Source organism: Felis catus, chromosome E2, assembly GCF_018350175.1.
Source record: "Felis catus isolate Fca126 chromosome E2, F.catus_Fca126_mat1.0, whole genome shotgun sequence".
Lineage (NCBI taxonomy): Eukaryota > Metazoa > Chordata > Mammalia > Carnivora > Felidae > Felis > Felis catus.
This window is the reverse complement of record NC_058382.1, coordinates 48,699,033-48,718,918: the sequence shown is the minus strand read 5'-3', so window position 1 is coordinate 48,718,918 and position 19,886 is coordinate 48,699,033. Positions and strand designations below refer to the sequence as shown.

Below are 19,886 nucleotides of genomic sequence, written 5' to 3'. Positions count from 1 at the left end.
TGTAGTTTTGCTGGGCAACGGAGCCACCTTCTCGCCTCACCTCCCATCTAGATCTGAAGACTCGCCCTTTAGGAAAGCGCTGCCCTAACCAGATTTGCGTACCTGTGCAACAAATAGCTCGGGGTTAGTTTTTTGGGGGAGAACAAGCCAGGACCGGCGGAAGGACGAAACTACATTTCCCAGGGTGCGCCGCGAAGGAACGAGCAGCCACGCCTTAAAGAGCCCACTGCGTCCGACAGAGCGGATACCTCGGCCCGCGCTGGTCCCGGCCTCGCACACCCCAGTGATCCCACAGTTTTTCGGCCCACGCTCTCGGATCGGTAGGACGGAGCTAGGCCAGTGGCCTCCCTGTTCCCGATAGGGAGGAGTTTCCGGGAACTCTGCCGGCGTCCCTGGGCGCCCACTGTCTATAGGGGGCATCTGCAGGTCCTCCTCCTCCTTGGCCTGGGTCTTTTCAGTGGGAGCTCCGGGACGTGGCAAGTGCTGGGGCACTTGGGGACACCTGGGACAGGGAGGGATACGGGCCCCAGAGGCCCCTCACCCCTGAGACAAGTGGGACGCTGGATGCCGGTGCTGCTGACTTTGCTTTGAGGCCGCGTCTCCTCCCTCAGTTTACCTGACCTGGGCTCGTCAGTATGCACAAATCTCAATTAGAGGACGTCTGTATAATTTGCAAAGTGGTTTTATTACCAGTCAACTTCTTTCTGCCTTTTTATTTTCTGGAAGGCAAATTAGATCCCTTCATAAGACCGTCCTCCACCCCCGACTCCCCCCCCCCCCCCTTAAAGTTCTAAAATGCATAATCTCTGTTCCACCTATCTTCAAAAAGCATAACTGGAAGAGGTTATTCTGTCTCTGGCTCCCCTTCCTTATCCAATTTTGGAATGAGGAAAACTGGCTGAAGACATTAAACTTGGCCTCAATAGATGAAGTTTTATCAAAGTGGGCAGAATATTGGAATAGAGGTCTAAGTTTTCTGTAAATGTTAGGTATGGCAGAGGGCATAGACTCTAGACTCCAGGAGAGATGTCTTGTTTTCAACAGGGTGGTTAAGAACATGAACCTTGGTGTTGGACACCCCTGGCCTGCCTGTGCTATTGGTGTATGGCTTTGAGCAGGCTATTCTTGTCTTTCAGCTAGTTTCCTTATCTCTGTCACGGGTGTGGTAAGATCAATTCAGAGGGCTATGGAGTGAGTCACGTGAGCTGATTCTGCAATGCCTTTGGCCTTGGTCCCTAAAAAAAAAAGTTGATGTGTTATCATAAAATACTCTTTTGGCTGATCTGGCAAGGCATGCTCCTCTGCCTGGCTTGATTTCCCTAGGCCTTCCCTGGTTTTTACTTCTTCACGGGCATCTTTGACTAGGAGATTATTTCAGAGCCATCACTCCCACCTGCCACCAGCTTCAGGGTCCAGTTAAACTGCTGTTTCCTTTCCCTGCTGGAGAGAACTACCCCTTCAGCGTGCCACTTCGTTTACATTTTATTTAATACTGGTAACATTCCTAGGAGGTTGGTATCTTTGGCTTACAAAGGTTAGGTAACCTGCTCAAATCACACAGGAAGAGACACAGTTGGGAACAGAGCCCTGAGGGCTGATTCCCAGTCCTAGAAGGCTCTTCTGCATAGTAGAGTGCAGTCCAGATAGGGCTACCCTCCTCCCTCTGGCCATAATCTGTCACCTGTCCCTGTCTCCCAGTCGTTATGCTGAGACCAACACGGGGCTCAGACTTCCTGGGTCATTGGACTCTCCTTGGGGCATTTCTTCCTTGCTCTCTTTCAGCCCCTTTGCTTGGAACCAAATATCATGACCACCATCACCTGCATGTAAATTGGAGCAACCCAGGTCCCAATCGTGGCTGCAGCATCCATTAGCCTCTGTAAAGTGGAAGTGATAATAATTATCCTGCGATGATGTTGTGAGAATGAAAAATCATAATGTCTTAACCGTGGACCAGAGTGAGGAGCTCAGTCCCAGTGCTTGTTATCATTAACATCCTCCTCATTCCATTATCACCTTGCATTTAGACTTTATCGTAATAGCTAATATACACTGAGCACTTTACTCATATTTACTCCTGTTGTTCTTTCCTTGTCCCTACAAAGTGGGTTCAGTGTAGTGTTTAAGAGAATGGACTCTGGAGAAAGTATCAGGTTCAAATTTGGCTGTGCTACTTGCTAGCCGAGTGACCTTGGACAGGTTACTTCATCTCTCTTTGCCTCAGTTCCTTAATCTTTGAGGATAGAGTGTACTTGCCTGACATTAAGTTAGAAGTTTTTACGGTGATTTTTTTTTCCTTTGAGAGAGATGATATTGTATTCCCCATGTTGGTTCAGGTCCTTGGAGAAGCAGAGACCGCAATGGGACTAGACTTGCAAGAGATTTATTGGGGAAGGGCACAAAGGGGAGGTAGCTAGAGGATGCAGGGAGAGCTGTTAGGCTGCTTCGTGTGAAGAAGCACCAGAAGGGAGGAAGGGAGGAAGGGAGGGAGGGAGGAAGGAAGGAAGGAAGGAAGGAAGGAAAGAAGGAAGAAGGACGGATGGACAGACAGAGGGAGGGGCAGGGTTGGAAGGATCTCTGATTGCCTTGCAGTGTCTGTCGGATTGATGGGGACTCCAGGAACTAGGGTTGCCTGTCGGAGGATCCTCATCTTGCAGGAATGAGTCTGTGTTCATGTCCCTGCTGCGCGGAGTCACTGGTTGGGAGCAATTGGTAGGAAGTGTGGCCTCCATGTGAACAAGCTGGGGAGCATTTGTCAGTTCTCCTCTCTGCTGCAGGAGGCCTGCGAGGATTAGGGGTGCCAAAGATCACACAGTGAGTGCCAAGCTGGAATCCCTCGAGGCTCCTTTATTGGAAAGGCCAGATGGACACCTTAGAGAATGCCTTTTCCTCAGGTGGCTGGCCAAGATCTCTACCTCCGATTTCCCTTCTGGATTCCCTCCCGGGCTTAGCAGGGAACAGAGAAATTTCTGTTAGCGGTGGAGGCTTTCCCTGAAAGCTGGTGGGAGCGTGTCAAGTGGTGGTGTTTGTCAGCCCTAACCATAGGCTTGAGGGTCCGGCTTACGTAAGAGGGCGCTGTTGCTGTTGGCTCTTAGTTGGTGCTTGGGCTGACTAGTGGACACACACTCTGGGCACCCCATCATCCCCATTCCGAGCTTTGGAGGTTGGAGGCGGGAGGAGGGGATGGGCTGACTTGTGGGACAGCAGCCGGATCCCTGCCAGAGGTGGATGCCAAGGTACTTTTGAGCACTTGTCTACAGGTAGTCTTGGGTCCTCTGAAGTCAGATTAATTTCCCAACTGCTAGGAGAGGAATTTTGAGGAGGATAGTAGAGGGTGGAGCCATAACTTTGGCCCACCTTCCCCTCTCTTGCTCAGAGTGCCCTGGAGAAAGATGGCTGACCGGTGGGTTGTAGCCCCCTTCTGGCTCGGAGCTTCTGGGGAGGGGGTCTCCTCTGAGGTCCTTGTAGTGGGCACTGTAGGCACCCTGCCCTCTGCCCTTGAACAGGCTGGTGCACCCCTCCCACAGGTGCCCTCTTCTCCAGGGAATTGCCCTTGGCTTCAGGAGCCTGGGAGGCTAGAACCTCCCTCTCTCCCCTCCTCCTAGCTCACAGCCAATAATTGAATGTTGAGGGGCAGCCCTTTGCTTTAAGGTGGGACCCACTGTCAATCCCATCTTGCTTCCCTCACTTCCTCTCCTGAGGAAATCACATGCATCCACACTGACAAAGTCAAATGTAATATAACGTAGCAATCCCATTCCCGGGTGTACATTGGCAGAGGTGAAGTCTTATGTTCACACTAAACCTGCATACAACTTTTTTTTTTTTTTTAAGAGAGAGCACGAGCGGGAGAGGGGCAGAGAGAGAGGGAGACAGGATCTGAAGTGGGCTCCACACTGTCAGCAGTGAGCCCGATGCGAGGCTCGACCTCACAAAACTGTGAGACCATGACCTGAGCCGAAGTCGGACGCTCAACCAACTGAGCCACCCAGGTGCCATACAAATGTTTATAGCGGCTTTGTTCATGATTCCTCAAAGCTGGGGATAGCCCCAAATGTCCTTGGATGGATGGAGAAACAGACCATGGAGGTCACTTCATGCAACGGACTGTTGTTTGGCAAATAAAGAGAAAGAAGTAGTGATATGCACAGTCAACTTAGATGAATCCTAAAGGCATTATGTTGAGTGAAAGAAGCCAATCTCAAAAGATTACATTCCAGCCATGGCTGGGAAGAACAGAGTGTGGTTGTCAACGGTGAGGGATGGAGGAGGGCGTGACCAAGGGGATAGCATGCAGGGGGTTTTTCTGGGTGTGGAAAGTGGTGGTGGCCACAAGAATCTATACATGTGTTAAAAGTTCATTGAACTATCAATTTCAGGGTAAGATCAATTTTTTGAGATGTCCACACACACCTGTATCTCTGCCGCAGGGAACCCCCTCAAGTTTGGCCAGAATGACGCAGCCGAAGGGGGTTGATTGGACGGTCATCATCCTGACGTGCCAGTACAAGGATAATGTCCAGGTCTTCCAGAGAGGTAGGGACCCCCTCCTTCCCACTTTACCCCTGATGGAGAACCCCCACGATACCCCCACAGCCTCAGGAGCCAGGAAACCTGGGTTCAGGCCCAGATTCTGCTGCTTTCTAGCCATGAGACCTCAAGACACATTGTATCATTTCACTGAGACTCAAATTTTTTCATCCGTTAAATGAGATTGGTTGTACTTACCTCACAGAGTTGGGCGAAGATCTAAGGAGCTCCTCCATGAAAAGCTACTGAGTGCTCACTCTGGCAGCACAGGTACTGAAAATAGAACCACACAGAGCAGGTCAGCATGACCGCTGCTCAAGGGTGCCATGCAAATTTGTGAAGATTCCATATTTTTTACGAATATCAAATCATTGTGTTGCACGGCTAAAACAAATGTAATGTTGTGTGTGTGTGTCAATTATACCTCAATTAAAAAGAAGCCCCTAGCCTGGGTGGCGCAGTCGGTTAAGCGTCCGACTTCAGCCAGGTCACGATCTCGTGGTCCGTGAGTTCGAGCCCCGCGTCGGGCTCTGGGCTGATGGCTCAGAGCCTGGAGCCTGTTTCCGATTCTGTGTCTCCCTCTCTCTCTGCCCCTCCCCCATTCATGCTCTGTCTCTCTCTGTCCCAAAAATAAATAAAAACGTTGAAAAAAAAATTAAAAAAAAAAAAAGAAGCCCCTAGGTCAAAGAAAATAAAATAATGGCTATCAGTAGATTTGCTCTAGGTGCTTTGGACCAGGGTGGGGAGGCTGGGGGCCAGTCTCAGCTTGTGTTCTGACCACAGAGCTGGAGGTGCGGCAGAAGCGGGAGCAGATCCCGGCCGGGACACTGTTACTGGCTGTGGAGGACCCTGAGATGCGCGTGGGCAGTGGAGGAGCCACCCTCAATGCCCTGCTGGTGGCTGCGGAACACCTGAGTGCCCGGGCAGGCTTCACCGTGAGTGCTCATGAAGTGCCATCCTCTGGCACATGTCCCGGTCAGAACGGGGATGCGGGCTTCAAACAGATTGTTTCCGAGGTCACATGCTCCTGGGGCTCCATTGCCTGGCCAGTTCAGCATTTGGTATTAGTTTCTGTGCGTGTAGATTGGGTAGATTTATCAGGAGGGGGGAGAAGGCAGGGCCAGGCTTTTTAGTGGTTTTAGAACATCGGAGCCAGTATCTCAGAATTGGGCTTTCTGGCGTCTCTTGAAAACTTCCTGGCTCTCCTTTCCACATGGCATCTCTTTGCTGGAACTGGGATAAGGCTGCCTGCTTTGTGCAGGGCCCAGGGGTCAGCGTTGCCACCAGGTTCACCTTCCAGACACACACAGCCACTTCACTCAGTCACCTGGCTCGCATGGCACCCTGACGTAGGGAGTGAGGGTGGTCATAGGAATGGACATGCTCTGATGATGGAGGTGGCACCGGCAGGGGAGGCCACCACTGTGTGGTTGCCATGGAGCTTGACTTACTGTGAGTCACCCAGCCAGCCCCACATCCTTGCTTGTAGCTTTTCCCAAAAAGCAGGGGCAGAGAAGTGGCCCAGGTAGAGGCTTCTTTATCCAGGAGGGGTCAGAGCTGCCCCTTGCTTGCCATTGGTCTTGACCTTGTCTTTTCTTCCTTTGGTACCTGAGGGGATTTGTGTTGGGGTCTCTCCCTGGACAAGAGGACAACATCCTTGGGTACCATCTGCCCAGGCTTCTGTCAACGGGGCTCTTCCACTTCTGACAGGTGGTGACATCTGATGTCCTGCACTCGGCCCGGATCCTTATCCTGCACATGGTTAGTAGAGGGCCTTGTAGTTCTTCAGGGGCCATGGAGAAGGCTGGAAGCATCAATCCTCGGGGTTAGAAAGTTGTTCTACCATTGTGTGTGTGCAAGGTGTTCCTTGTGCAGATACAGAAGAATCAGAATCGGAATTGATCCAAATGTCCAGAAATAGGGAACTGGCTGAATATAAGCAGTATATCCTTCTGGTGCAATGTTAGACAATGATTTAAAAGTCCAGCTGGGGCGTCTGGGTGGCTCAGTTGGTTAAGCATCTAACTCATGATTTTGGCTCAGGTCGTGATCGTGAGGTTCATGGAATTGAGCCTTGTATTGGCTCTGCACTGACAACACAGAGCTTGCTTGGGATTCTCTCTTTCCCTCTCTCTGCCCTTCCCCCACTTGCGTGTGTGTGCGCGCATGCTCTGTCTCTCTCAAAATAAATAAACTAAAAAAAAAAAAAAAATTCCAGCTAACTCTACACATTTACCTGGAAAGAGACTTACTAGCTCTGTGACCTTGGACAAATCACTTGACCCTTTCTTTCTAGGTCTTACCTTCCTCATCTGTAAAATGAAGATGGCAACAGTTTGTACTTTGTGTGGATGTGCTGAGATGATCCACGTAAATGCTGAAATGGGGCCTGGCCTGGCTCACTGTGATCATTCAATGGATGTATTTTCATTGTTAAGGGGAAAAGGCCAGCCACACAAGTTTATATAGAATGATCTCAATTTTTTTTTAATGTTTACTTATTTTTGAGAGAGAGACAAAGCATGAACAGGGGAGGGGCAGAGAGAGAGGGAGACACAGGATCTGAAGCAGGCCCCGGGCTCTGACCTGTCAGCACAGAGCCTGACATGGGGCCCGAACCCACGAACCATGAGATCATGATCTGAGCTGAGGTCGGACACTCAACCAACTGAGCCACCCTGGCGCCCTGATCTCAGTTTTATAATTGGAATTTTGTGTGTGTGTTTTTAAACTTTCTTCAGCCATTCTTTTCCTTTTTTTTTTTTTTTAAGATTTTTTTTTTTAAAGGCCTGAGGAGACTGGAAGTTTTATTTATTTTTTAAAGTTTACTTATTTATTTTGAGAGAGAGAAAAAAAGAGAGAGAATGAGTTGGGGAGGGACAGAGACAGAGGGAGAGAGAAAGTCCCAAGCAGGCTCCGTGCTGTCAGCACGGAACCTGATATGGGGCTTGAACTCACAAACAATGAGATCATGACCTGAGCCAAAATCAAGTGTCGGATGCTTAACTGACTGAGCCACCCAGGGGCCCCAAGATTTTTTAAAATAATCTCTACACCTAGCGTGAGTCTCTAACATACAGTCCTGAGATCAAGAGTTGCAGGCTCCACTGACTGAGCCAGCCAGAGACCCCTTTAATTGGAATTTTGATGAAGATGAATGTCAATCCACATGCAAGAAATAATACAGAGAGAGAAGCCTTTGTAAACTTTGCCCATATCCCCCCAGTGGTAACAAATTCAACAGCTATAGTGTAACCACAGTCGGATATTGACATTGATACAATTCCCAAACTTTCCCCCTAGTTTTACTGGTAGTGTGTGTGTGTGTGTGTGTGTGTGTGTGTGTGTGTGTGTGTGTATTAGTTACTGTTGTCTCTCCACCTTCTCATGATCTCATTTAAAAAAATTAAAAGTCTAAAAGGATGTACCTCAAAATGAGGGCAATGGCTGTCATCCCTGAGGAACTGTTTTCTGTGGGCACATCTGCATTTTCTAATTTTTCACCATAATCATATAATTGAAAACATTTTAAGAAAAAAATAAAATGAGAAAACGCTTTTTAAGTTACTGATTTATTAGGTAGACTCCATGCCCAACACTCGAACTCACGACTCCGAAATCAAGAGTTGCGTGCTCCACTGACTAAGCCAGCCAGGCACCCCGAGAAAACACATTTTTAAAAGTCTTCTAGGTTGATGGCTTCCTGCCTTTGCACAGCTGATAGGCTGTCCCCAGGCTCTCTGCCCCAAGGGTTCTTTTCCTGTCCGTGCTCCCTCCCTAGGGCCGAGACTTCCCTTTTGACGACTGTGGCAGGGCCTTCACCTGCCTCCCTGTGGAGAACCCCCAGGCTCCCGTGGAGGCTGTGGTCTGCAACCTGGACTGCTTGCTGGACACCATGAGCCATCGGGTAAGGCTGGCCATAACCACAGGGCCTCATCCCAGAGACAGCCACACCCCTCCCACTGCACCAGCAGCTGTATATTCTGTGCTGGCGCCGACAGGAGACGCCAGGAAGAAAGGCTTTGGAGGTGCCCAGAGTTAGAGCTTCTGAAGGTTAGTCTTGGCCACATTGGTGGGGAGGTGTGGCCCTCAGAGGATGGGGGAGGGTTGGCATCAGCGCCATGGGTCAGGGGAGGCCCTGTTACCTCGGCAGACAGGGTCTTTCTGGACAGGATGGCTGCTGGAGTACATAGAACAGGCCAAGACTGGGCTGTGTGGGAGCAGAGGAAGGGTTGGTCCAGGCCACCAGCTGCATTCTGTCTCTCTCCACAGCTGGGCCCAGGCTCCCCACCGGGTGTGTGGGTTTGCAGCACTGACATGCTCCTGTCTGTTCCTCCAAACCCAGGTGAGCCTGAGAAGCCTTGGGACTGCCTTCCCTGGCCACAGCCAGATACCTTTCTTCACTTGGTCTCTGGGCCTGGCCTGATGCCCTGTTCAGAAAGGAAACTGTAGGGTGTGGAGAATGAAGCCCAGACCGAGTTAGGGCTTCCCCTTCTGGGCCTCAGTCTTCTTGGCTGTAGGATGGAGACACCCAGCCCTGCCCCTTCTGCCCTGCAGGGCTCTGTGGAAGAATTTGGGGAGGGGAGGTATTGTCATTCTCCCAGAGGAATTGAATGTCCATTTGGCTTTGCAAACAATACTCCCTTTAGAGTTGTCTGGATGCCCCTGCCCTGTGCTCTTGCCTCCACCTGGTTGGAGACCCCTGTCTTGGGTTGAGGCCCCTGGGGGAACCTCCTAACTGCCCCATTCACAGGGATCAGCTGGGACAACTTCCGGGGAGCAAAAGTGATTGCCCTTCCAGGGAACCCGGCCTATGCCCGGAACCATGGCGTTTACCTCACTGACTCCCAGGTAGGGCCCCTGGGGCAGCTGTGTGGGCAGCTTGACCATCTGGGTTGGCCTCCTGGTCCTATGCTTGGGGAATCCTATCATCCTGGACTTTCTCGCATGGTCTGGATTTGGAGGAGGTCCCCTCTGAACAGCCCTTGTGCTCACTTAGTCTTTTGCCAAACATGAATTGCACACCGACCCTGTGCTAGGGTCTGTGCTCGAGGCTGTGAAAACATGCAAAGCCTGCCCTCTACCATCAGGGGTGGGAGTCTTCAGTGCTCGTGTCCTTGGGAGCACCCCGGTACCTGTCAGACTTCCGTCCTAGGTTTTCGTTTGGAGAACACCTTGCGGTGCCCTCCTTGCTGGTCCTTTCTTGCTCCTTTCCCTAACTCTGTTTTCTCCCCACATAGGGCTTCGTTTTGGACATTTACTACCAGGGCACCGAGGCAGAGATACAACGATGTGCCAGGCCGGATGGGCGGGTGCCACTGGTACAGCTGCCAGACCCACGCTAGGTTCTTTGGAGACCTTATGGGACGAGGAAGGGAGGGTTTGCCTATCTGTACTCCTTCTGGAAGATTCTGGGGCAGGCTAGAACCAGGATCCAAGTTAAGTCTAGAACTGGCATTCAGGGGAGCTGGTGGAGCCAGAATCTGAGGCAGGTGTGGCAGAAAGGCTGGAACCAGCCTGTGAGTAATTTCAGGAACGCAGTTGGGAGGAAGTCTTGAATCTGATTTGGGGGATCCTTCTAGAATGAAAGGCAAGGATAGGAACATTGGGTAAGGGTCTGGGACTGGACCTTGAGGAAGATGGGGAACTATTTCTCATTCTCTGTCTCTAGTTCAGGGAGGCCTGACAATTGGGGTGGGGGTCCCAGAAGGTGGATGTTGAGGGGTCCCTTGGTGGGAGCCCACTCCCATTAAGCCTGGATCCTGGGTGCTGGAGTGGCCCAAAGACAAAAGACCCTGCCTGGTATGGCAGCCAGCCTTGCTTGGCCCATCTGCATGAGTCCTTCCCAATTCAGGGCCCAGGCTGGCCCCAGAGTCCCACAGCCTGACTTGACCTCTCTAGGTCTCAGGGATCGCCTTCTTCTCTGTGGAGACTGCTGAGCACCTCCTGGCCACCCATGTGAGCCCGCCCTTGGACGCCTGCACCTACATGGGCTTAGACTCTGGAGCCCGGCCTGTCCAGGTGACTGGGGGTGTGGGCTGGGGACCCCTGGCCTTGGGTAGAGGCCCTGACACTGGCAGCCTGGTGGTCCCTTTCTTCTCTGGGTCAGTGTCTCTGGGAATGGGACTGCCCCAGCTCAATCTAGGAACCTTCTCAATAGATGTGCTTCCTACCCCTGCCCCAGCTATCTCTCTTTTTCGACATCCTGCTCTGCATGGCCCGGAACGTGAACAGGGAGGACTTCCTGGTGGGGCAGCCTCCAGAGATGGGCCAAGGTGACATGGACATCGGAAGTTACCTGCAGGGTGCCCGGGCTGAACTGTGGAGGGAGCTTCGTGACCAGCCCCTCACCATGGGTGGGTACTACCTCTTGGCTCTCTGGGGAGACCACGGGAGTGAGGACCCCCCCCAGGATGAGGCAGCTGCCTGCCTGGCCCCCAGGCTTCTGGACCATGCAGGCCTAGTGCATGCCAGACAATTACCCTCTCCGAATCCAGAGCCTGTAGCCCTCTTCCCTTCTTCCTTTGTCTTGTTCCTGGGCTCCAGTTCCAGTCTTTCTACTTTCTAGCTGTGTGACTTGGACAGGTTGCTGAGTCTCTCTGGATCTCAGCTTCCCCATCGGCACAATGAGCTCATTGCCATGCCTGCCTTCCCCTGGCCTGGTTAAGAGGTGTCTTCAGTGGGAGGCCTGGCCTGGCATCAGAGCTGCAGCAGGCATGGGGTTGGGGTCGGTACTTGTATCTTTACAGCTTATGTCCCTGATGGCAGCTACAGCTACATGACCAGCTCGGCCAGTGAGTTCTTACACAGCCTCACATTCCCAGGGGCTCCCAGGGCCCAGGTAGTGCACTCCCAGGTGGAGGTAAGACCTGCCTGGAGGGAGGGCCAGCAGAAGTGCCTGCTGGGTGCCTGTGGACAGGTGGGATGGGGGCTCCAGGAAAGGGAAGGAATAGCCCATCCTTGGAATAGAGTAGGTGTAGGTGTTATTATCCCCATTTCACACATGAGGCACTGGAGGCTCAGAGAGGTTAAGTAGCTTGCTTAAATCCACAGAGCCAGTAAGTGGTCATTTCAGGATTCTACATGCAGGTCTGCCTGAGAAACTAGAGAAGACTCCCTTCATGCTTTTCTGTGGGGTCTGCTGGGGGATAAGCACATTTGAGGTGATGGGCCTGGGTCATTCCCATGGGCTGAGAAAAGTGGCAGGGAGAGCTCATAGGTGGCCCTCAGGGTGGCAGGGATAGGGGTAGCTGCACAGATGGGAGAGGATTCCTGGGAGAGCTGTCATTTGGTGGGACCTCTGTTACTGAGTTCAGATTTGTACTGGAGGAGAACACAGGCAGAGCACGCTGCTGGGGGAGCCTCTGGAAGAGCGGCGTGAACAAGAGGGGATGGGAGTTGGCCTGAGGCTGGGGTCAGGGCAGAGGGATGTGCCTGGCTGTCAGGGCACAGGGAGCAGCAGGCATTCTGGCTGGGGCCTTGGCTGTGGGGGAGCCTGGGTCCTGGGCCCTCACAACATTCTGCTTGGCTTCCCAGGAGCCACAGCTCCTGGGTGCCAAGAGCTCCGTGGTCAGCTGCCTGCTGGAAGGCCCTGTCCAACTGGGTCCTGGGAGTGTCCTGCAGCACTGCCATCTTCAGGTGAGGCCAGGGGCAAGCAGGAGGGCAGCGCTCCAGGGGCCAGGGTCCAGTGTGTGTGTGTGTGTGTGTGTGTGTGTGTGTGTGTGTGTGTGTGTAGGTACTTAGGGCTGTGCTAGGATGCATACCTTTTCTCCTATCAGGGCCCTGTTCATATTGGCACTGGCTGCTTGGTGAGTGGCCTGGACACGGCCCAGTGCAAGGCACTGCACGGCTTGGAGCTGCATGACCTCGTCCTGCAGGGACACCACGTGCGGCTGCACGGCGCCCCCAGCCGTGTCTTCACCCTCGTTGGCCGTCTGGACAGCTGGGAGGTTAGGTGTCCACCCTGCCTCCCCGAGGGTTCCAGCCCATCTCCTACAAGTCTCCCTGAACACTGGCCTGAGGGATAGGTGGTGAGGAGGGTGCAGCCAGTTGTCTCAACAGGCCTTCACCACCCTCCTTGTCTGCTCTATGTGGTGGGCTTGGTGGGGTGGCCCGTGTTATAGGCCAGACACTGAGGCACAGAGAGGGTGGTGACCCACCTTGGACCTCAGAGCTGGTTATGATGGATTGGGCCGAGTGCCAGGCACCTGGGCAGGAACATCGAGGCTCCAGGGCTTGACGCTGGTGTCTCAGAATTTCCTTGCATATGTGCTCGTCACTCTTGCTATCCCCTCTGGCCTCAGTGTCCCTAACCCCTTTCCTGCCTCCTCCTCTTCCCCCAGAGACAGGGGACAGGAACGTATCTTAACATGTCCTGGAGTGAATTCTTCCAGAAGACAGGCGTTCGGTAAGGTTAACGGCCCAGATGGGACTCTACAGGCCTAGGCAGCTAGGGCAGGGCATCTGCTTCTCTGAGGCTCACCCCTGCCCTCGCTCCTGCCCCAGAGCAATACCCGGCCCCCTAACCATCCCTGGGATCCAAGGTAGTTTTGGGCAGCCTGATTTGTCCCACCATCTTTCTGAGCAACTACAGATTGCTGGCTATGCTCAGGGTTTGGGATTTTGTCCAGTGTCCTGGGAAAAGAGGCAAGGCAGCCGGGCCCCTCTCTCTGAGCTGCACACTTGTGCTGCCTCTGGAGGAATCTGTCCTGTCACCATGAATGAGCCAGCCCCCAGCTGACAGTCAGTCAGGGCTTGGTGATCAGGCAGGAGCCCTTGCTTCCCCCCTGCTAATATGTCTTTCCCCCACATCAGAGACTGGGATCTGTGGGACCCAGACACGCCCCCTGCGGAACGTTGCCTTCTTAGTGCCCGCCTCTTTCCCGTGCTCCACCCCTTGAGGGCCCTGGGACCCCGGGACATGCTGTGGATGCTGGACCCCCAGGAGGATAGGGGCAAGGCCCTGCGGGCCTGGCGAGCCTGCTGGCGTCTGTCCTGGGAGCAGCTGCAGCCGTGCCTGGACCGGGCTGCCACACTGGCCTCCCGCCGGGACCTGTTCTTCCGCCAGGCCCTGCATAAGGCGAGGCGTGTGCTGGAGGCTCGGCAGGACCTTAGCCTGTGCCCGCTGATCCGGGCCGCTGTCCGAGAGGGCTGTCCTGGGCCCCTGCTGGCCACGCTGGACCAGGGTGAGTGTGCTGGAAAGCCAGTCCCAGCGTCACCTGCCCTACCTGCCCTCTGGATCATCAACCTGAGGGTACTAGGGAGCTGTGAAACTTCAAAGTGGGGGAGAGACACAGTGGAGTGTACTTGTAAGTTTGGGGGGAAGTTTCCTCCCCATCAGTGGGGAGTTTGGTGAGAGGCTGAGGCTTGGGGCTGAGCCTCTGGGTCCTATGAGCATCAGCAAACCCAGCAAAGTTTGCACTGGGTTGGGATGTGGTTGGCTCTACCCAGAGGCCCAGGCACACTGGCTGGGGGCTCAGCCGTAGCCTGCTAGGCAACACCTCATTAGCCCCATTGAAGCTGGTTGATGGTGGGGCTGAGACCGAACCCGGGTGGTTTGACCCTGAAGCCTGAGCTCCTAACCACTGTGGACATTCTGGGTGAGGGGGTGAAGAGGGGGCTGGGGCTGATAGGTTGAGAAGAACCTTGCTTGGCGGAAGAGCAGGGAACATTCATAGGCAAGAATATATCTTGGGTCCAGGTGAAGAGGTGTGAAGGACCTGGAGTGTTTGGGGGACTGCTGAGTAGTCTCTGGGGGCAGAGGGCCCTGGGGGCAGGCCCCCTCCCCTGCCACCCTGACTCCTGGCCATTCAGTTGCAGCCGGTGCGGAAGACCCTGGGGTGGCGGCCCGGGCTCTCGCCTGTGTGGCGGATGTACTGGGCTGCATGGCAGAGGGCCAGGGAGGCTTACGGAGCGGTCCAGCCGCCAATCCCGAGTGGATGCAGCCCTTCTCATATCTGGAGTGTGGAGACCTGGCGGCCGGCGTGCAGGCACTTGCCCAGGAGCGGGACAAGTGGCTGAGCAGGTGGGTGCTCAAAACCTTTGGAGAAGTCCTTGGCCATCCTTGGAGGTGGAAACCCACGGAGAGGTAGGCCCCTCTTACCACAGTTACCTAGGGCAGTCAGGTCCCTAAACCCAGGCAGTCCACCTCCAGCTTGGGGTTCCATGCCACCGTCTCTCCCATCCCTCTTGGCAGGCCAGTGTTGCTAGTGCGAGCTGCCCGCCACTACGAGGGAGCTGGGCAGATTCTGATCCGCCAGGCTGTGATGTCAGCCCAGCACTTTGTCTCCATGGAGCCAGTGGAGCCGCCAGCACCTGGGCGGTGGGTGGTGGCTGAGTGCCCTGCTCGCGTGGATTTCTCCGGTGAGCCCCTTGTGGCGTGGTGGGGTGAGGGTAGCCACCCCAGGGCTGGGCTGGCTGCCCTGTGACTAACTTGGTCTTGTCTAACTGCTGAAGGTGGCTGGAGTGACACGCCACCCCTTGCCTATGAGCTTGGTGGGGCAGTGCTGGGTCTGGCTGTGCGAGTGGATGGCCGCCGGCCCATTGGGGCCAGGGCACGCCGCATCCCAGAGCCTGAGCTGTGGCTGGCAGTGGGGCCTCAGCAGGACAAGATGACCATGAAGACAGTGTGCCGGAACCTAGATGACCTGCAGGATTACTGCCAGCCCCATGCCCCAGGTCAGGGCACCTGTGACATCTGCAGGTGGGAATGGCACGCATGGCCAGCTGAGGGATGGGGGCAGAACCTTGGAGACCCTGCAGGCCATGGAGGCCTGTCCTGAGGGTGAGCCAGTCTGGTGGAGGAGCCCTGAAGTCATCCTGCCCGGGTACATGCAGGCCCAAGGAGGTAGGGCTGGCACATTTGCCTGTGCTGGGGGGACCAGAGGCCCTTTTATGGCTTGGAGATAGGGCCTCCAATACTTCTGGGGTTTTATCTCTCAGTGAGCCCCGTGCTGGGCTGGGCAATAGTGGACGTAGTTTGGGGTATCTGCTTCTACCCTTGAAGACCAAATTCCTTGCTGGTCCTTCCACAGGGGCTCTGCTGAAGGCAACCTTCATCTGTGCGGGGATCGTGCATGTTGGCTCCAAGCTTTCCCTGAGAGAGCAGCTGCTGCACACCTTTGGGGGTGGCTTCGAGCTGCATACCTGGTCTGAGCTGCCCCATGGCTCTGGTCTCGGTGGGTGGGCCCTGTCTCCCTGCTGCCCACCAGTCGCATCCCTAACTTCCAGCCTCGCCTCCGGTCCCCTCCCTGGCCTCTGCCCAGCTGAGGAGTGAGCTGGGCAGAGCTGTTTCATGTCTGGCGCTTTCCTCTGCACCCTGCAGGCACTAGCAGCATCCTGGCAGGGGCAGCCCTGGCCGCCTTGCAGAGGGCCGCGGGCCGGGTAGTGGGCACAGAGGCCCTGATCCATGCAGTGCTGCACCTGGAACAGGTGCTCACCACAGGTATGGGACTGCCCTGGGGCAGGAGGGAAGTCATGGACATTTTCCCAAGGGCTTCCAGGGTCTCCTGGGACTTGCAGACAGCCACGTATACATATGCGCGGTCAAAGCTTCCTTGAAGTTGGTTAGAGCTTCCTTCTTACCACTCTGACCCTTTCTGGTGGTTTTCAACTTCAAATGTTTCTATCTCTAAGGACCTGATGCTTTAGGAGTACCTACTAAGTGCTAGATTCTGTGCTGCACCTTTCATGTGTTTTATTAGGTACCCGTTATACCAGGTGCTATTTCTCATGATTCTGTCCCCACCTAGGGCTGTCCCTCAGGGTGAGGCTGGGCAGAGGTGGATTTGGAATAGGGGACAGGACTTTTAGCTTGCCTTCTGGCAACTTGCCCTGCCCATGGGCTGTGGTCCTTTGTGCCCCCCCCCCACTACCATATGGCTGTGATCATAATAGAATGCTACTAACACCTTCCACCTCTGCACCACCGTGGCCCTTTGGAATCCATGTACAATGGAGAGCAGCTAGTTTGTCTGACTTCAGATCCTAGGGTGTTCTGGTCACCTCAGGATGCAGGGCCTCATCCACAGGACGCTGGGAAGGAAGCTGCCGCAAGGACAGATAGATGCCTGATGATGGTATCTTCTCTGGTCACTTCGTAGCCCAGTCTCCTCCTTTTGTTGCCCTGATTCACATCACATAATGGGTAGTCATTAGCAAAAAGGGCAGCCTGTTAACTTTCCTTTTGAGGTGTAGCATTCAAATCCTTCATTTGGTCAATTGAAGGAGGCTCAGCCCCATTGTTGAGTTCCAGGGAGTCAGCTGATCAGAGTATCCACTCTGTGCTGGGCCTTGGGGATAAAATGAGCAAAAACAGGGTCTTTGCCCTCAGAAGGCATATGGTCTGTTGGAGACAGGCCTTACTCAATAACCACTCACATGAATGTATAATCACAAGCTGTGCCAAGTGCTCTGATGGAGAGGGGTGCAGGTAAGGAGTTCTTGACATTTGGGGCCTGATGCCTAAAGTTCCAGATGCCCCCTGCCATTGGCAATTTGTACTTTAAATCCTTGTAGGCCCCAGGTATGAAAGGCCTATCCCAGAATTATCTCAAGTTGTGACACTTTTGTATAGCTGCAAGAGGAAGAGATCCATAGCTTTCATTCCTAAAGCAAGATGTGAACAAGCTCTTTCAATTTCAATAAGAGATGCTAAAAAGCTTTCCAACATCAACACCCTTTATTAGAAAAGACAGGGTGCAGGGAACCGTTAAGCTTCAGGGGAAGTCCCATGTTATCTCTCCTTGAGGGGAGCAGTTTACTGTTAGGTCTTATCCTTTTATATGGCTTACCCCAATTCCAGTTACACAGTAGGTCTGCACCCAAACTCAGGCGTTGTGAGTTTCAAGCTTGGCTCCGTACGCTTTCCACTTGCTGGGCTCGTCCTGTTCTGAAGGCTGGGGGCAGAAGCTGCACAGCTCACCTGGCTCAGCCTGGGTCGGGAGAAGCGGGCTTCCCATGCTGGTGCTTGTCAGGGGTGCAGGACTGGGAGCCTGGGCTGGGAGAGAGAAGTTGGGACAGATAGGCTCCAAAAGTGATGGGACCCTGGGCTTGCAGGAGGTGGCTGGCAGGACCAAGTGGGTGGCCTCGTGCCTGGCATCAAGGTGGGGCGCTCCCGGGCTCAGCTGCCACTGAAGGTGGAGGTGGAAGAGATCACTGTGCCTGAGGGCTTCCTCCGGAAGCTCAATGACCACCTGCTCCTGGTATACACTGGCAAGACACGCCTGGCCCGGAATCTGCTGCAGGTGAGCCCTGGCCTCAGGAGGAAGGTGGGAAGCAAATGGCTCAGCTGGGCTCAGATCCTCATTGCATTCCTCCTGCCCCATCTGCAGGATGTGCTGAGGAGCTGGTATGCCCGGCTGCCTGCCGTCGTGCAGAATGCCCACAGCCTGGTGCGGCACACCGAGGAGTGTGCAAAAGCCTTCCGCCAAGGTGAGGTGCTTCTTGCCTGGAGCTCAGGGCATCAGGAGTGAGTACCTTGTTGCCTGTGGGTCTGAGGCCAGGAGCCTTTGCAGGCCTGGCCCGGGCCCTGTGCAGGAGGCCCCTGGGGACAGAAGCCTACTGTCTGCCCTCCACAGGGTCTCACACTTAGGTGGGTGGGAGTCCTTTCTCAGGATAACACTTGCATCATGAGGGAGGCCTCCAGCCCCACCTACCAGGAAGCAGACTGGGGCGGAGGCTCAGCCTCTTGAGTTCTGGGGAGTCAGCTGATCAGGGTTCCATGTCTGTGTCTACATGATTGAACACTGTACTGGGCACTATGCCAGCTGCTCTATGCACTTTAGTCCTCAACCCTTGAGGTGGGCTTTATCACTCCTATTTCCAGCCAGCACTGGACCTAGGTTTTTCACCAGGACACTGGTTAAGTAGTGCTTCTTGGCACATTATTCAGTCCAGAAATAGGTGTTGAGTATTCCAGCTCAGGCACACTACTCCCTTCTCTGCCCCCACCCAGGGAGCCTGCCTCTGCTGGGCCAGTGCCTGACCACTTACTGGGAGCAAAAGAAGCTCATGGCTCCAGGCTGTGAGCCCCTGGCTGTGCGGCGTATGATGGATGTCCTGGCCCCTCACGTGCATGGCCAGAGCCTGGCAGGGGCAGGTGGTGGAGGCTTTCTGTATCTGTTGACCAAGGAGCCGCAGCAAAAGGAGGCTCTGGAGGCTGTGCTGGCCAAGACTGAGGTACCTGGTGGTGCTGGGGGTGGTGATTGGTGGGGGACAGGAGCCCTCAGTGTGTCTCACCACTAAGCAGGGGCTACAGCTGCAAGTCTCCCTGATCACTTGCAGCACGAGACGTGGCCTGAGACTTGCCCAGAACCCTCTAAACACCTGTCCTTTGCTCCCAGGGCCTCGGGAACTACAGCGTCCACCTGGTAGAAGTGGACACTCAGGGCCTGAGCCTGCAGCTGCTGGGGAGTGAGACCTCAACCTGATGCCCCTTCCCAGGTTTGTCCTTCTGTAAGAGGAGAAAACCTGGAGCTGCAGCAGCCTCTCCCTTCCTTCCTCCATGGGAAGTTCAGCCTCTACTCTATGCCCACCCCTTTGTGAACCTTCTCCCAAAGGAAAACAGCCAACGTGAGCTTGGGCCCAGCCCTTTCTGGAGTGTGGTGAAACTGGTGGTGCCTGGGAATTGGACTGTACCTCCTGGTTGACTGTGGCCTAGGCTTGTCCTCTGGACATAGGAAAAGTCTCAAGCATAGTGTCCAATGTGGCCTTTACAAATCCATGGCCAGCCTTGGCCTTCTCACTCTCCATGAGGGCCTGGGAAAAGGAGGACAACCAGCTTTAGCACATGGCTGGGGTCCCCTGGTAAGGCTAATCTTGAAGAGGCTCTTTGAGGCATTTCCTGTGGCCTTCCTTGGAGGTCTGGCTTCTGCCTGAGAAGAGACTTCCAGTTCCACACTCACTCCCAGGCTGATTTGATGGGGGAGTGGGAACAGGGGTGGGGGTCTCTACTCTTGTTTGTTGTCATGAGCCAGTGCAAGTCACTGCTAATAGAGGCCTTAACTATTAACACTATGGACTTTGCCACATGACCCAGTGTCTATGGACATTTGATTTCCAAAATTACAACCTTCTTGGAATAAATTCACTCTGTCCTTCAAGGTTGTCCTCCTAAAGCTTTTATTTTGATCCTGTGAGGGGCAGTTCCCACTTGCCTTGGTACTGTGGGAAACCCCCTGGGACAATCCAGCTTCTGGTGCTGAGGGCCCAAGGAGGGGATGAGGGTCCAAGATTAGATGAGGTGCCTGCTTTCATGTGGGTACTGACTGGCTGTGCGCCACTCTGGGTGCGGGAGGAGGCTGAGGCTTTAGGCTTTTGTCTGCACATTTCAATGCAACTGGTAGACCTGTCTTGCC

General features: G+C 54.2%; 1 protein-coding gene and 1 non-coding gene across 5 annotated transcripts; both read left to right on the top strand.

The window, feature by feature from the left end:
* Window positions 1-182: 182 nt before the first annotated feature.
* On the top strand, window positions 183-19,631 carry FCSK (fucose kinase). Of its 4 annotated transcripts, XM_045047241.1 has the most exons (24): window positions 284-320; window positions 4,431-4,536; window positions 5,314-5,465; window positions 6,144-6,291; window positions 8,312-8,437; window positions 8,803-8,875; window positions 9,284-9,381; window positions 9,771-9,851; window positions 10,432-10,551; window positions 10,715-10,886; window positions 11,280-11,392; window positions 12,067-12,168; window positions 12,309-12,479; window positions 12,873-12,937; window positions 13,345-13,715; window positions 14,344-14,554; window positions 14,726-14,892; window positions 14,986-15,207; window positions 15,564-15,707; window positions 15,854-15,973; window positions 17,587-17,774; window positions 17,862-17,961; window positions 18,485-18,708; window positions 18,873-19,631. In XM_045047241.1, the coding sequence occupies exons 4-24, from the start codon at window positions 6,289-6,291 to the stop codon at window positions 18,957-18,959; spliced, it is 2,958 nt and encodes a 985-aa protein (XP_044903176.1). In that variant the 5' UTR covers window positions 284-320; window positions 4,431-4,536; window positions 5,314-5,465; window positions 6,144-6,288; the 3' UTR covers window positions 18,960-19,631. The 4 variants fall into 4 exon arrangements, with proteins under 4 accessions (XP_019675588.2, XP_044903176.1, XP_019675589.2 ...); XM_019820028.3 differs by lacking the exon at window positions 284-320 and having other exon boundaries at window positions 4,407-4,536; window positions 6,241-6,291; XM_019820029.3 differs by lacking the exons at window positions 5,314-5,465; window positions 6,144-6,291 and having other exon boundaries at window positions 183-320.
* On the top strand, window positions 4,780-4,886 carry LOC111558185. The gene has a single exon (XR_002738771.1). It is a non-coding gene; the product is annotated as a U6 spliceosomal RNA (small nuclear RNA).
* Window positions 19,632-19,886: the final 255 nt, after the last annotated feature.